This window comes from Mus musculus, chromosome 14 (genome assembly GCF_000001635.26).
Source record: "Mus musculus strain C57BL/6J chromosome 14, GRCm38.p6 C57BL/6J".
NCBI classification, from domain to species: Eukaryota; Metazoa; Chordata; class Mammalia; order Rodentia; family Muridae; genus Mus; species Mus musculus.
The window spans coordinates 43,542,325-43,557,943 of record NC_000080.6 but is presented as its reverse complement, the minus strand read 5'-3'; the positions used below and the strand labels follow the sequence as shown (position 1 = coordinate 43,557,943).

The window sequence follows — 15,619 nt, the reverse complement described above, 5'->3', positions numbered from 1 at the left end:
GGATACAGAAAATATTGTACAGTGTACAGAAGTACTACTCAGCTTTTAAAAACATTACTTCATGAAATTCAAAGGCCAATGTTTGGAAGTTGAAATATCATCCTGAGTGTGGTATCGTAGTCACAAAAGGATACACATGGTATGTAGTTATTGATAAGTAGAAATTGGTCAAAAAATGCATGGAATGCCCACAATACAACTAACAGACCATGGGAAACTGAAGAAGAAGGAAGATCACACCAAAGTGTAAATGCTACAGTTCTACTCAGAACCCATATGATGCTGTGCTTTTGCCAAGACAAAAATGTACTAAAATTTTGAAAATATGAGCCCAGTTTCAACCTCCCACATCCAATTCTACATTTTCCAACCATCTAAGTAGTTTAGCTGCATTTCCATCCAGGTCAATACCAGACAGTGGGCTTATGGCAAATATAGTCTAACATCTCTGCATTTGGTCTGCCCAGTGGCTTTTCCACACCTTTACTGCAGGGCAAAAAAGCAAAACCACACTAAGAGAAGGAGGTAGTATGGAGGTGGGATAACTAACTGAAGACTTTTGAAAGGCTACATGGAAACCAACAATTGTAGAACCATTATAATATACAAATCCATATAAACGAGGTTTAAATAGAATTAATCTCTTATGCTCTGACAATGCCTCCCCTAAATCCCATAAACTATCAAATGAAAAACCCAGGGGCAGTTTTAGGTTATTTTGTTTTGGGTTGTTCATCATTGAAGTCTAATACCCACTCAGGAAACATTAAACATTAAGCATTACATTATACTACACTTCACTACACTACACTAGCCAACCCCACACAATGTGTGTATCTCTCCATGTTAAAATGTTCATGTGTACTACATATATCAGACACATACACACACATTTTTATAAAAAAAATTTTTATCTAACAACCACTGAAAAATGTCATGCCCTGTCCCTGACTTTCCATTCTTCAGAGAACGATGATCTGTAAGCAGAGCCAAAACTTAGAAATGAAGAAGGCATTCAGTACTTAGTGAAAGAAATGCATAAGGCATTCAGTACTTAATGAAATCTTTGGTCCTGGGTAACCCCATAGGCTGCCCCTACCATTTCTCATTGCATGTCATCTGCTCCTCACTGTCATGGCGACATTCTTCTACTCTGTACAGCTATAGTCCTGTCGTCTCCTCATACTTGGAAAACCTACTGAGATTTGTTGAAAGTTTTGTCCTTTTTTTGTGTTAATAATCAAAGGAAAGTAGACTAGAATAAAACCTGTGTTGTTGTAAATCTCTCCAACCCAAATATATCCCGGCAAGCAACATTACAATATGATTACATGCAGTGCACCTATATTGGGCAGATCTACCACTACATTACCAACTTTCTGAGCTTATGGGACCTCTTAGAACTTGCAGTTTCTCCAGACCATGTGCTTCTGCTCCACTTTTCTCCTTCTTCCTCCTCCTGTGTGTCCTCTCCCTCTTCCATTTTCTTCTTCTACTCCCCCCCCCACTCTGCTCCACCTTCCCTTTTACCTGCCCAATCATCAGCTCTCCTTTATTTTACAAATTAAAATGGAAATCAGGTTTACAGGAAATCACCTGAGTGCTGACTCATTTCTCTTTCAAACCACTCATGGGAGAACAGAATTAACATCTTACATAATTAGCCCCAGGGCTTCCACAGGAACCCTGTGATGGGATCATGTGCAGTTTCCTCTCTATTATTCCTGCTAGGAAGAACCAGGGGCAATGCCCTTGAGCTTCAATCAATGTCAACCCTGGTGTTGCATGTTGACCTCTGGAGGTGTCTTTCTACTAAAGGCTCATCCCTATACTCTACAGTCTTTGACTCTAAACAGCAGGAATGGGATCAGGCATAGGTGTCTTCCAGAAAGCTCTAATGGTTATTGTAATACTCAGGCACTGCTCTAAGCCACAATGTTACCTTCTCCCTCTTTAGAGCAGGATTCTCTAATCCCAAGAAATAGAGATTTGGTGCAAACTAATAAGAGGCCATCAGGACTTTGAGACAGATGGTCTGGGGAGGAAAAGGGCAAGATTAGAAATTTTGCATCTGAGGCCCCTTCAGGAGGTTTTCGTGTTTTTAAAATGCCCTTGCACAAACACCAAAGATGCAAGTCTGGTACATTCTACAGGAATCAAACAGATCCCATGTGAGTGGAGGCTGACATCATTTCCCCTGAAATAAACTTCAGCAAATGTTTGAAGAATAGCCATTTGATAAGTCCCATGTTGATTTTCTGGAGCTATCATTACAAAGTACCACAAAGTGGATGCCTTAATCAATACAGGATTTTTATCCTCTATTCTGAAATTCAGGAGTTCAAAACTATGGTGACTTAATTTCTTCTCCTGTTGCTGTGATATAATATCCTTAGGCAAGGGCTAGCTTTCTTTGCTGCCCAGGCAATTTTCAGGGCCTGCTCTCCTGAGTGCTTCAGCTTGTGAGGAGCAGAGCCAGGTGTAACACTGTCGGGTAGCTTAACCTGATATCTAGTGATGCTATTTGTGCAGGTAGATAACAGCTTGACATCAGTCTTTACATGACTAAACTGTCCCAAATATGCAGTGTGGACTGAGACACTTCCTTTTCTCTTTCAGATAGATATTCCTAGGCTTGAAAGCATTCTGTCAGCCACTCTCAAGGACCAATCTTGTAGCATCCAAACTGATTATGGAGTCTCAAATGGCCACTTGTCTTGTAGCTGTTGTAGCAGATGAATGAAGTTACAGGCCTGGAATGTAACTCAGGGAGCATGGCCTTTTATTAGGTTCAATCATAGCACTGGGAGATCAAAGAGAAGGAAAAATTACCTCATCTTATCCAGACTTGTTGGAGAAAAAAACTGAGGCTCGATGGAGGCTTTTAAAGTCTGCCACCCTCCTCATAGATTCCTCCCAGACTCCATTTATTGCCCTTAATTGAGTAGATATATTCTCAGGGGAAAGTTTTCATAGTTGGGGTATAACCCAGAATATAAATACGAATACATAGATCGTTAAATTCTGTGTCTGTGGTCACTGGCTGATGAGATGGCTCAGTGGAAAAGGTAATTCGACCAAGCGTAGAGACCTGAGTTCCTTCCCTGTGACCCACATCATAGGCAAGAAAAAACTCCATCAGTTGTCCTCTGACTTTCATGTAGGTGGGGGTGCCAGGTCTTAACAGCTCAAGTTTCCCACTGCTCACTTGCACTGAGAACTCTCCATCTGATACACACATGTAATTATATGACTCTGTGCACCATTTGAGAGGTTCAGTACTTTTTTATTTTCACGTTTGTTGCCCAGAAGCTAGAGAAACCAGGGAGGCCAGCATCGGACCATCACCTGAAACACAGCTTAGGGATTATGGATATAGGGAACTTGTAACTGAGGTGTGAATATCATGTGTTCCAAACTGCTCTAAATGGTTTTCAATACATGCATGGCCAACTGTAGTAGATGCTGTTATTTCATTGCTGTTTCTTTGTTGCTATAGTTTTGTTTTACTGTCTACCTCTGATTACATCAAAGAGATACAAAAACTGTGATGAAATTTGCACTAATCCCTGTGGCATGTTGAAGCCTCATTAGCTGTCAGAGTCTGCTTTAGTGAGGATGCTGGCCTGGATGATGTACAGCTGCTTCGGGTCACCTGTACTGCCATATGCTAATATCTTCCTCTGACAAAATAGCAGTTATCAGTGACACAGAGTGAAATGACTTACAGTGCTAGCACTCCTAGGTTTAAGCAGACACCAGTTGCAAAGTACGAAGAACCCTAAGAGGGAGGCATATGCCCAGGCTGACAACAGTAGGCTATGAAACAATTAAATTGACCTGGGAGTTGACAGTGGAATGTGAGGTGCAGGCAGAGGCCTAGTAAGAGTGTCTGACAGTTTTCCAGGTAGAAGGTATTCCCACCACTAGAAGGTCTTTGGATCTGTGCTCTAGGCAGCATAAGGAGAGTAATGAAAGTCACTGTCTTGTGAAATTGCTGCTGAGACAATTGCTTCCTCTTCTGAATATACACAGTGGAGTTGGCTCAAGATCAAACAGAAACAGCCATAGCTGTAGTTCATTCCTCTGTAGAACATTCTCCTTCTCTTTTCAGCCCACATGGATTAATCATGTACCACCTTGTTCTCTGGACACTCACATGACAGGGATATGGTCCTACTTTCCTGTTATGTATACCAGAAGATCACTTTTAAATGACCCAGGTGGCAAATCAAGTTGCATCAGGAATAAGTGCATTCTCTCTCACTGAGCCCAGACAGGGCAGCCCAGCTAGGGAAAAGAGATCTAAAGGCAGGTATCAGAGTCTAAATCCGAGGCAGCACCCACTCCAATTGTTAGTCACCCACATGAAGACCAAGATGTACATCTGTTTCATTTATGTAACAGTCCTAGTTCAAGCCCCTACATGGTGTTGGCTCATTGTTCAGTCTCTGTGAACCCCAAGGGCCCAGATTAGTTGACTGTAGGTCCTCTTGTGGCTTCCTAACCCTTCTGGCTACTACAACCCTTCCACCAACACTTCCACAAGACTCTGACCACAGCCTAATGTTTGGCATTGGTTATCTGCATTTTTACATTTCAAGGGTGATGGAGAGAGCATGCAATTAGAGGGACTGCCCACTACAGGTCAAAATGGAAACCTCTCAGCAGCCTGCAGCAGCTACTTGTAAAAAAGGATGGTGTCTGTGGTCTTGAGAAACAGGAGACACATTCCTCCTGGGTTCCTGCCATTTGAAATTAGGGATTGCCTGATGTAGGCTGTGATAGAAACATCTCAATAGCCTGTGGAAGCTCTTCATACTAAAGCATAATTCCCCTTTATCTTAATCTTAGCCTTGTACAATCACTGCATAGAATTCATTGTGCATGACAGCTTTTCAGCTGGCCTTGATATGTATTCTATTATATCTGAATTTCCTATTTCTTTCTTCTTCTGCTCAGGTGTAGTCTGTGAACCTCGATGTTTCTTGATGTAATGATTCTTAAACTATGAAAAATTGAGATATAAGGGCTCAGTACAGCACAGTTTAAAATGTTACAAGTGTATGCTGTGTGTTCTCATCTTGGAAACAATGTAATGATAATGGTGTAATGGTAGTTCCAGATTAATGCATAACTTTCAAAGAAAGTTTGAAGAAATTATTAGAAAATGAAAGAGAGATAACATCGGGAACCGAGAAATGTAAAAGATATTGAAGTTCTAAAATTAGTTTCACACAACATTTGAGAGTAGTCCTCAATAGTAAAGTATAGAATATGTCATACCGTATGCCAGTCAAACTAAGTCAAAACGCTGGGACTCTTACAAGGGTTATTGTGTGCAATGTATAGAATCAGAAAGCTAGCAGAAGTACTGAGTTAAGGGTTAAGCACCTCTGACCCATTCAGTGCTTTGGTAGAGGCTTTCCCAGCAGAGCCCTACCCTGCAAAGCAGGGTTTGGATCTCCAGTACATACCAGCCACTCAAATGGATACTATGTTTCCTTTTATAAAGAAATGGAAGAGTCCATTCAGCCACCACCTGGAAGGCTCTATCTCATTTTCAGAGCCACTTCAATTGTAGGATTTTAACTTAGTACCAGCTCCATTGTCTTATGCCAGTATTCTCTGCATTGCCCACTTTCCTGTGGTAGTGTCAGTGATGAGCTCTGCACTATGATTTGTCCCTGTTACCTGGTGTTGCTGCTCCCAAAACCTGCTTCTCTGATCCAAAGAGAAACTTCAAATCACATTCTAAACTGCTTTGGCTCTGAAAGGAAATGGGTGCTTCTACTTTGTTACAACAAAGTAAAAATACCTTAAGAAACACTTTCTATAGGTATGATTCATTCCACTAATATAGCACACAAAGAAGGACAAAAATCCATATTAGGGGATGGAGAAATAGCTCTTCATTTGAGAATATTTTTCTCAAAGACCCACATGGCATCTAATAGTCCTCTGTCATTTTTAGTTCCAGGTGAAATCCAATAACTTCTTCTGGCCTTTGGGAAATGGCATGCAAGTGTTGCACAGCCCTACAGAAGGCAAATCATGCATAAATACAAAATAAATCCAAATAACAAACAGAATCACCACTGGGTGGGTGGGAAACGAGGGCAAAACCTCATAGAGCATATGGGCCTGGATTTTGTCTCAGCTTTTAAAAACATCTGGATACTGAATACTGAACTACACACTGTGCTTGTGTTAAAACCCCAAAAAGGAACCAGATGTATTGTCAAGCACAAAATTCACTCTCATAATAAAGAAAAACAACAAAATAACAAAAAAATAATACATCCCTATCTCAAAAGGTCCTAAAATTGAATATCTGTAGTAGTATTTACCACTGATAGAACATTTGAAGGAAAGCAGTAGCATACATGTCTGTGTTTTCTACCAGCTTTTATATTCCTTTAGAATATGTTTTTATTTCCTGAAAGACATTTCAGAAATACTGATATATTTCCCATTAATTTGTTCAACACTATCATTCACAGTATTTTAGCAGCAGCTAAATATTTGACATGCAAGTATACATCATGGATAATTTTTCCATCGTGAAGTTGGTATCCACAGAGTTGGACACACTAGACACACTGAATGTACAATCAATTGCTTTTGTAGCTCAGTCTGGCTGGGAAGTCATTATGAAACCCAAGCCCCTTACAGAGATCCATCTGTGTCTGATAGGTGTGAGATTTCAATAGGGTGATACCACACCTGAATAAAGAAGTTTCTTAAGAGTGAAGAGTTAGAGATCACTGTTTTATTCACAAGAATACATCCAATTTACTCAATAGTAACTAAAAGTGGGCAGTCAATATGTACAGTGTATAGCCTTATCAAAATATTAAATCAATTACAAAACCAAACAACACCAAAGAAACAAACAAACAAAAAAACAAAAAAACTTCTATTGAAACTAAAGAAAACCAAAGAACAAAAGTAATCAAAGCTCAAATCAAAATCTAAAAACAAGAATTGTGCTAAAGAGCCTTCTTTGGCTGTTGTTTTGCAGCACAGACTTACAGCCCATGGCTGTCCTTGGCAACACAGTAGAAAATAAGTTACTTCTGGTAACAATCTTTACAAGAGGAATGTAAGTAGGTCTCCTTTTTTGGAGTATGGTTTTGAAAAATATGGACACCCAAGACTAAGCAGAAAACATGTTACAGAATTTAGCTCAAAGTCTTTGTGATTTTGTACAATGATTTTCTAATTTTCCTTGATGACCTATCAGGACAAGACAAATTTACACTCAGAATCTTCCTGTTTTCCCAGCAGCTCTTGATGTGTCTCAGCACATGTCTGAATCCCTCTACATGCTCACTCTTGCTGAGCCTGAGCCCAGATGAAATTAAGGGCTATTCATTGCAAGGAAACAAAAGTAAAGGAAGAAAATGCAGCAGATGATAGCCATGATTACTGGGGATGAGGTGAAGTATTTGCTTTGCACACACAGAGGTCCTCCTATAGAATTTATCTTCAAAGGAGACCTTGTGCTGGTCTGTTCCATGTTCCAGTTTCTGCTGGAGTATTTCACACCTGGGGCAGGAAGGAACAACGGTCCCGTTAGTGTTTTTCAATTCAGCTCTACGTCCCACACTAGATCTATTCAGCTGGATAATCTATTATTATGACCTATCATCTGCTGAGGTCATTACCTGCATCCCCAAGTGTCATAGAGCACTTGGGCTTGTAATTATTTCTCAGCTTTTAAAAATGGCTAGAAACTGAGCGGTGAACTACACACCGTACTGGAGTTTAAAAGAAAAACACTATATTACTCCAATAGTCCAGGTATAATATATTGAATAATAACATTGTAGCAATGTCTCAGTCTGAGTTCAAGGGAGATGTGAACAACCTAGAAAACCATGTGGATGCCTTATGGGGAACCTGCCTAGAATTGAAGTGAAGGCTATGATTATTTCTCTAGTGCAGGATCCTGACAGGGTTCCACTCATCAATTTCTATATCTGGAAATAACCAGAGAAAACATATCACATGAAATCCACAGGCACTGCATGGGTCCTAAAATCAGAAAGAATGTGCTAACTGAAAATATTCCCATGGCTAGGAACTGAATTTTAAAAGTGATGGCCATGAAGGAATATAACAACACACCTGTATATCTAAGCCTGTTGTAGAGCACTCTGTCAAATATACAAATTATTTGTATTCACATAACACTAGCACCTTATATTTAAGCAAACTGCTTAGATTCCCCAGTTAATGCTATTATAAAAATCTCCAGGATATTTTGTAGACATAAAAAACAAATCTTAAATGAGATAAGTATATAGTGAGCAAAGCATATAGACAGCTCAGTCAGTGATATGCTTTCCCCTCATGAACCAGGGTTCTTGGTACATTATTCAATCTGTCTTAGCAAGTTCCAAAGGCTGTGTAGTGTAGGCTTCTCTGCCAGCAAAGGATCACGTGTTGGTGGTGGACTAGCCTCTCCTTCACTGTTTCAGTCTTGTCCCAAAGTAAACAGTTCCTTCCATTAGAGGCTCCCTTTATCATTGCCTGACCTACTTGGTGTCCAAAGGTATGATCCCAGAAAAATAGGAAGTCATTATAAATAGGATCCAATGGAACAATGTTCTTCAAATAATATAACTGTGTCAGGGATATTTTGAGTAATATGAGGCTAACTAGTTGAAGGTCAAATACTTGCATAAATTATCTCACACTGAGCCATAGTTCATGAAAGGGCTGCATCACATAGTATATTTTCACTCTTTAGCTGATGGACATCAGGATATCATCTTCTTCCGGACTACTCTGAGGACCATTACAGACCTCATGTGCCCTAGAGACTCTGTGTATATCTACTCTTTTTTTTTTGGAATCTCTGGGTCAAGGGGAAATTCTTTTCTACTTTCTGAACCTTGCTTCTCAAACACCTACCTGATTTTATACTACCAGACCTGTCTGAAGGTCCTCATTTCTCCCAACCCCCATTTAGGCTCATTCTAACTCTGATAAAATGATTTTGAATAACAGCAATTGCAGAATGCTACACAGATAAAATAGTGTGAGTTCTTTAGATTATTATGACCCTCAAGGGGCTCCTGAAACGTCCTGTTTTGCAGCACAGCTATGGGAATTCTGCTGGATGCAGGTACAGCTACAAGCAACACAATCTCTCAATGATTAGAATCCAAACCAAATTATAAGGCAAAGTTTTACTGAGTAGAGGAAGCTGGAAAGGCAATGGTAGCAAGCAATGTGGAAAGAATCTGGAATGCTGAGAAGACACAGTGAGCCACCTGACATTACAGTGGGCCTTCATAATTCTTCCAGAGCAGAAAAGGGACATAACATGGATTTTATATACTAACCTCCTCCTCAACTCTATGTACCATATTCCGATGATTTTCTCCAAAAGATTTCAATGTGGTTCAGTAATATGGCCCCTAGCCAGTGGAAAGTCTGACTTTACATGAGCTTTTGTGTCCTTTTTTTTTTTTTTTCTCCCCTTGGGAGCTAGGTAGAGTTGCATACTAAATGGACTGCTGTATTTGATTTTTTCATGGGTGCAATCTGAAATCTCAGGGGCTTTACTCATCATGCTTGGTCGGTAGAGACGGACACAGTTGCATGTCTACACAAACAGACACACAAACACATATACACACACAAACACAGTTGTATATTCAAGCATCCATACCATAAACACTTACAAAAGCATTTTGCATTACACAAACACCCAATTAACAATAAATACACTGAGTCACAGCTGGTACACACACACACACACACACACACACACCCTTGACAACAGAGCACTAAATTGCCAAGAAAGAGATTTCTACCTATAGCCTCCAGTAAGCCACATTTTGACTCATCACAGTCCCCTCACTAAACCTACACTGAGTCTTTTTAGCATCCGAGGAAGACTGTGACTTTTGATCATTACTCAGGAACTTTTCAACACATTACATATGTGATATTAAATCATCCTCAATATCAGTCAGGAGAAATCTAGTTAAATGACCTGCTGTGACATTTCTGAAATGCAGCACTCTGCACAAATCTGAGTGAGAATCTATCCTGAAACAAAGCCTTGTCCAAACATATATTTAGCAAAACAATGTCAGCAGAGTCATGCACTGTAGGCTTCTATGTATGCTCATGGTTAAGCCAATAAGACAAGCCAGAATCTCCTAGGCAACAACTCTAAGCAGGAAAAATTAAGAAATCTAATACTTATTTTAAAAATAGTACTATTGTTTAATGATTTGTTGGTAGTGGACAGGAGATGAAAAGTCTACTGGACATCAAACAACAGGATGTATCAGGTTTTTTGAGAGACCTAGGCCCAAAGAAATAAGAATGACTATACAAAATCAGATGTCCTTAACTGGCCTGACAAAACACAAAGGTACAAATTGGCATAAGCACCCATAAACACACATATACAAGCACACACACACACATAAAAACAAGGGAGCAAAAAACAATGAAGAATCTGTCATGCTAGAGGAACAAATATTTTAGACTATGCTAAGCAGATGTTTAAACTGAGAAATTCAACTCTAGTATTCTCACCAGAGAAATAGAAATCCCTAAAGAACATTCTTCTTGGTAAGAATGAGGGGTATATATGGAGAAATTTTTTCATGAAGCCTCAAAACTCTCACACCAACTGAGATTGTGAGAAGCCTTTCCTACATCCCTGCTCATTCAGTGAGCTCCAGACCACAAGGCCCAGGAACTCCAACTCCAACAGCACTCAAAACAAAATAGGACTGACAAGCTGCTACTCAGGCTTACTCAGTGTGAATCAAGATCTACAGGGGAAAGGGTTGGGGTGGGGGACAAAAACTTCCAAAAGGCAACAGTGAAATCCACTTATTTGTCAGTTACACTAAGCTATCATCCCTGCAATCGATGTCCTACCTGGAATCCTACCTGATCCCCATAATGCAAATGAGCTTCAGGACTTTACTTCTTCCTTCAATGCTCCACACTGATCTAAAGAAGGGGTGCAGCACAGCACCCTTCAAACTTAATATCATGTAGAGTTGTGATGTGTAATCAACTAATCTCCCCTAGTGAACTGCAGATTATAGCAGGGCAGAAAAATTTGCTTGCTAAACATATAGTTTCTTGAAAAAGGCTACCTCCACAGAAAGCCTTGTAGATGATCACCTAAATAAACACTTGGAGGAGAAACAGTTGAGTGCCTGGATAAGTTGGTGGACTGTTACATTGGATTGTCTATGTTTATGGTTAGCCATGAGGGCAATCTGCCTCTGATGCACATCATCCTACCTGCTACTGCTTAGTACTTGGGATGTATGTTTTTGCTGGACTCATCACAGAACCTGTTTTCTTCACCATAGGATGCCTCCTGGTCAGCCTGCTCTACCAGCAGCTTTCTGTTCTCATTCAGTAACATCCTTACTTTTTCCTTCAATTGATTGCATTCTTTCAGGAGGTAGGTGTGCATGAAGCTGAACCACAAACAAACAAACAAACAAAAAAAGGTGATTCCCAGCAAGCTTCTGTTTGCCTGCCACTCCTCCAAGTACTATGATACCTGCAAGGGTCCTGATCCCCAGATAGCCCCAGACTAGAGACCACAGTATACCCATCAGTCCAAAATAGAGGCAGGTCAAATCCAGGGACCAGCCACATGCCACAAAAATCAAAGGACTTCTGAAAACCCTGACACTAAGAGTGTCCCATGTATATCACAGAAGAGGAAATGTACCTCTTGGTTGCTTATATGTCTGTGGTACCAGAAAACCATCAGTAGGAAGAGTGCAAATCCCCTATGAGGGAGGAGAGGAGACCCAAAAGGTATAAACTCTTTTGATTTTTGTCCTGGATCCCAGATCTTTTAATCTGCTGTCAGAACCCTAGAGGTCAGAATTGCTTGAGATTCCCAGCATGGTGGAAATTGTTTCTATAGAGAGGATCCTGAATTTGGAAGAATAAAGACTGATGGTCTTGGACAATCTTCACACTTAGGAAAACTGAGTCCAAGAGGTACAAATCCAAGACCCTTTCCTCAAGGGAGGGCTCCTATTAAGAAACAAATATTATAGAACTAGAGCTCTTACTTTTGTTCAGTCTTAGAAGGTCACAAGCATTCCCTGCCTAGTGCAGGGTCTCAGCTGTGTCTGGGACTCACCTGTAGGAATCCTTATCTTCTATGAATTCCTTGTACTTCTCAATGGTATCATTTATTGACTGTGTTATTTTTTCCATATCCAACATTGTCTTCTCATGTTGTGATTTAATGATGGTGAATTCAATGTTCATCCTGTGGTAGAGCATGGCCCAAAGAGTAAATCATCCTCTGAACTAAGCAATCAAGTATCATGTGCAAAAAGGCTGCATCTGGACTACCCAAGCCAATTGTATGCGATATCCTTGCTCCTTTAAAGTGGGTCCTATTGGTGCTGATTAAATATCTTGGGCAGAAGACAGCAGAGCCAGGGGATCAAATGGAGATGGCTGACCTTCAAGAGCTTCTTACGTGACCCTGAAGGAATATACTAGTTCTGTGAGATTTTTCTACTAGACTGTCCCACAGGCTTTGGTCCTAAGATATAATGTTTTTTTCTCCTCTTAGTTTTAAGGCAGGGATAATCCTTGGATCCTATTGCTATATGAATCTCAGAGGACATAACTAGTATTTACAAAGAAAAAGGCTTTATAACACCTCCTACCCCAGGAGATTCCTATGTGATACCAAGGTAAACAGAGGGAACAAAGTACCCTGATGATTAACTTGGGCCTCTAAGGACTCAACACTATCATGCCCTACAAACTGTGTATCAAACAAATCCTCAGACCCCATCAAAGGTCTCAGAATTCCAGATCCTGAACAAAACACACACAACTAATTTCACACACACACACACACACACACACACACACACACACACACACACACACAAAATTAAAACACCAAATAAATCCAGGTAGGTTCCATAGTCTCAGAGTACAATGAAATAGATTAAAGTAAAGCAGTAATGGCCTGCAGACATTGCACTTTTACACAGTAAGGCAGCAGTTGTGACCAGGTCCTTCCAGCTGTTGACAGAACCAATCAGACTCCAAAACCCACAAGGGCAAATACAAAAGAGGATGACCATAGAACACACAGTACTTATCTCATCCAATAATTAAACAACTGTTAAGACTTCTTATAATGTATGTGAGAGATGACACACTCCATTATGAGAGAAAATGTGGGTTTACAGAGAGGACACAATACACTCAACAGGATACAGGGCATAATTTTACCTGTAGTTCAAATCAGTATTCATGTCAATGTCCAAGATGCGAAAAAGTTCTAACCTCTCAGCATTTATCTTCCTGATATAAAATTTCATATCTTCTAGTTTATTCCTATTCTTCATATGATTAGTGATGTTGCAATTTTGGGATGATGTTTTCCCAGCAGACACTGAAGATAGATAAACACAAATGCATGTGCTTAGTTGATGGCCCAGGGCAGGGGAGACCATTCTGAGTCCCAAAGAGAAGGTTGAGGAAGTGACAAAGCTAGAGACAGGATTAATCACTGAAAAAGCAGAAAGGCTATATTTGAGCTGGTCTGCTAAGCTATATTCCTCTTCCCAACCACCACTGTTGGTCACAACTAACACACACTCTTTATTACATTACCCCTTGCCCTGAAATCCATAAACTGCCTCAGATATAAAGATTTGGGGAACATTTTCAGCTCATGTCATATGTTATGCCAAGAAAACCTGAAGTTCATAGTGCTTAGCACCATCAATACCTAGTCATGTGTGTTCAAACTCAAAGTGGCTGAGACCTCAACACATGACCAGGTTAGAATCCTCCCCTGTTCTCTGCATCAGAGACTCATGTATCCTACAATAATCTAGAAGATGAAGTGCTTCAACTCCCTACCAATAAGGGACACATTGTTATTCCCATAGTCCCTTCTCAGGGCATTCTTTGACACTTTAAATGAAATTAAATAGTCACTAGAAAAGGAGCTGCAGGTTTATCAATTCCTGCCTCTGGCAAATGAATTGTCAGAAATTCTAGTCTCTTGGTCTGTCATTAAGAAAGTCCAAGGCTCCAGCTCTTAATATCTACTCAGGGAAGACTCAGCTCAAGCCTACCTGTTCCAGAAATTTCCCCAACTCTGCCCAGGACTCACTGTGCCTTCCCCAGAATGATTTCATTCTTCTGTTTTTACAAGAAGGGATGGCAGATTCCTTCTGCCTTGGTCTTGTCTCTCCTTGATCGCCATTCTCCCTGTGAAATAGCCTGCACAGCCAGGAAAACATGCCTGATTGAGAACGCTAAAGGTACTGAAGGAATATCCCACAAGCAGCTTTTGTAACCACAACAAAGGTGACGTCACAGAAGATTCTAGTTCTCTACTAGATATAATAGAATGTCCAAGGAAGGCATTACTTATGATGTCACTGGGAACAGCTAAGGCCTATTTGATATCTAGTTTTCCTCAAATTGACCAGTTTCTGTTGTGCCTTTCCTGGAGCCTCTCCTGTAACCTGGCAAATACCCTATGGCAAAAATCTCTTTCTAAATTCAGAGCTTTCTCATCTGCTTCATTAGAAGACAAGTGCTTTCAATGGGAAGCATTGATTAGGACCCTGACATGCATAAGAGATTTTTGTTAGCATCCAAATCTCTAGGGATGGTGAATGTAAGAGATATTTCCCAATAATAAATATACTATCTGAGTGAATTCATGTGACATACGGTCTAATTCCCCAGGTTTTCAGTTACACAAAGGCCAATATCTTTCTCCTATACCTTTAATTGTATAAAACCTGGATAATATTTTCTTACTGTGCATATCTTGATAGTTGGCATTGTTCCTATATACATATCCATGTGTTTCACAAAATTTCCCGTTTACAATCCCATCTTTTGCAAGGAAAAACTCCCTTTTCTTTGGAACATACAAGCTCAGTGACAGGACAAATATAAAGTGGTAAACCTTCTGTCCCATCTTCCAATTATTAACTTGCACACCCTCCCTTTCCAAATACAACCAGACAATTAAAGTGGGCATCAATGAGAAAAGGTCAACCTGGACTGTACTGCATTGTAGCCTCATAGCCATCAGTTCTCTAATATCAGTCTTCCTGAATCCCCAAGTGCAGGCATGAGGATGCTGCGGTTGTATCATAATACTCTACTCATAGCAATCATAAATCTCAGGAGGTAGGGCAAGGAGTGGAATGGCCTGAGTTCAGGTTAAACTTCAATTTTAATGGGTCCATAAGTTCAGGATGGAGTCCCTTTGGCTCTGTCTTCTGAGGCTTCTGTGTTCTTATGCTGGGTGTGCTGAGTGTGTGCTATAATGCAACCTGCCCTCAGAGATGCAAGATGAAAAATCATGTATGTCTTTTGCGGGAAGACATCTGCCTTTGACTACCATCTGGAGTCACAAAATACCAACATGCAGAGCTCACAATTGAGGGGGTGGATATTGTAGATACCTTAGAAGTTGAGGGCCTTTTCTTCCAATATGGAGCCCATACTTTGGCAATGTGATTTTTCCTTTGGTTTTTCACTATCTGTGGCTTGGTTGTTTCCTGGCCTAAAGGATTCTGGATGCACCAACAAGGGGTCT

The 15,619-nt window shown here is 40.3% G+C and overlaps 2 protein-coding genes across 3 annotated transcripts in view; both read right to left on the bottom strand.

Moving 5' to 3' along the window:
• The window catches only part of Gm21154 (predicted gene, 21154), a 276,362-nt gene that overhangs the window by 115,127 nt on the left and 145,616 nt on the right, over window positions 1–15,619 (bottom strand). The gene's annotated exons all lie outside the window — the stretch shown is intronic.
• On the bottom strand, window positions 6,751–14,313 carry Gm5799 (predicted gene 5799). Of its 2 annotated transcripts, XM_030248249.1 has the most exons (5): window positions 14,171–14,313; window positions 13,279–13,441; window positions 12,158–12,289; window positions 11,293–11,474; window positions 6,751–7,551 (listed from the first exon to the last, which is right to left on the bottom strand). In XM_030248249.1, the coding sequence occupies exons 1-4, from the start codon at window positions 14,298–14,300 to the stop codon at window positions 11,303–11,305; spliced, it is 597 nt and encodes a 198-aa protein (XP_030104109.1). In that variant the 5' UTR covers window positions 14,301–14,313; the 3' UTR covers window positions 6,751–7,551; window positions 11,293–11,302. The 2 variants fall into 2 exon arrangements, with proteins under 2 accessions (XP_030104109.1, XP_017171755.1); XM_017316266.2 differs by lacking the exon at window positions 11,293–11,474.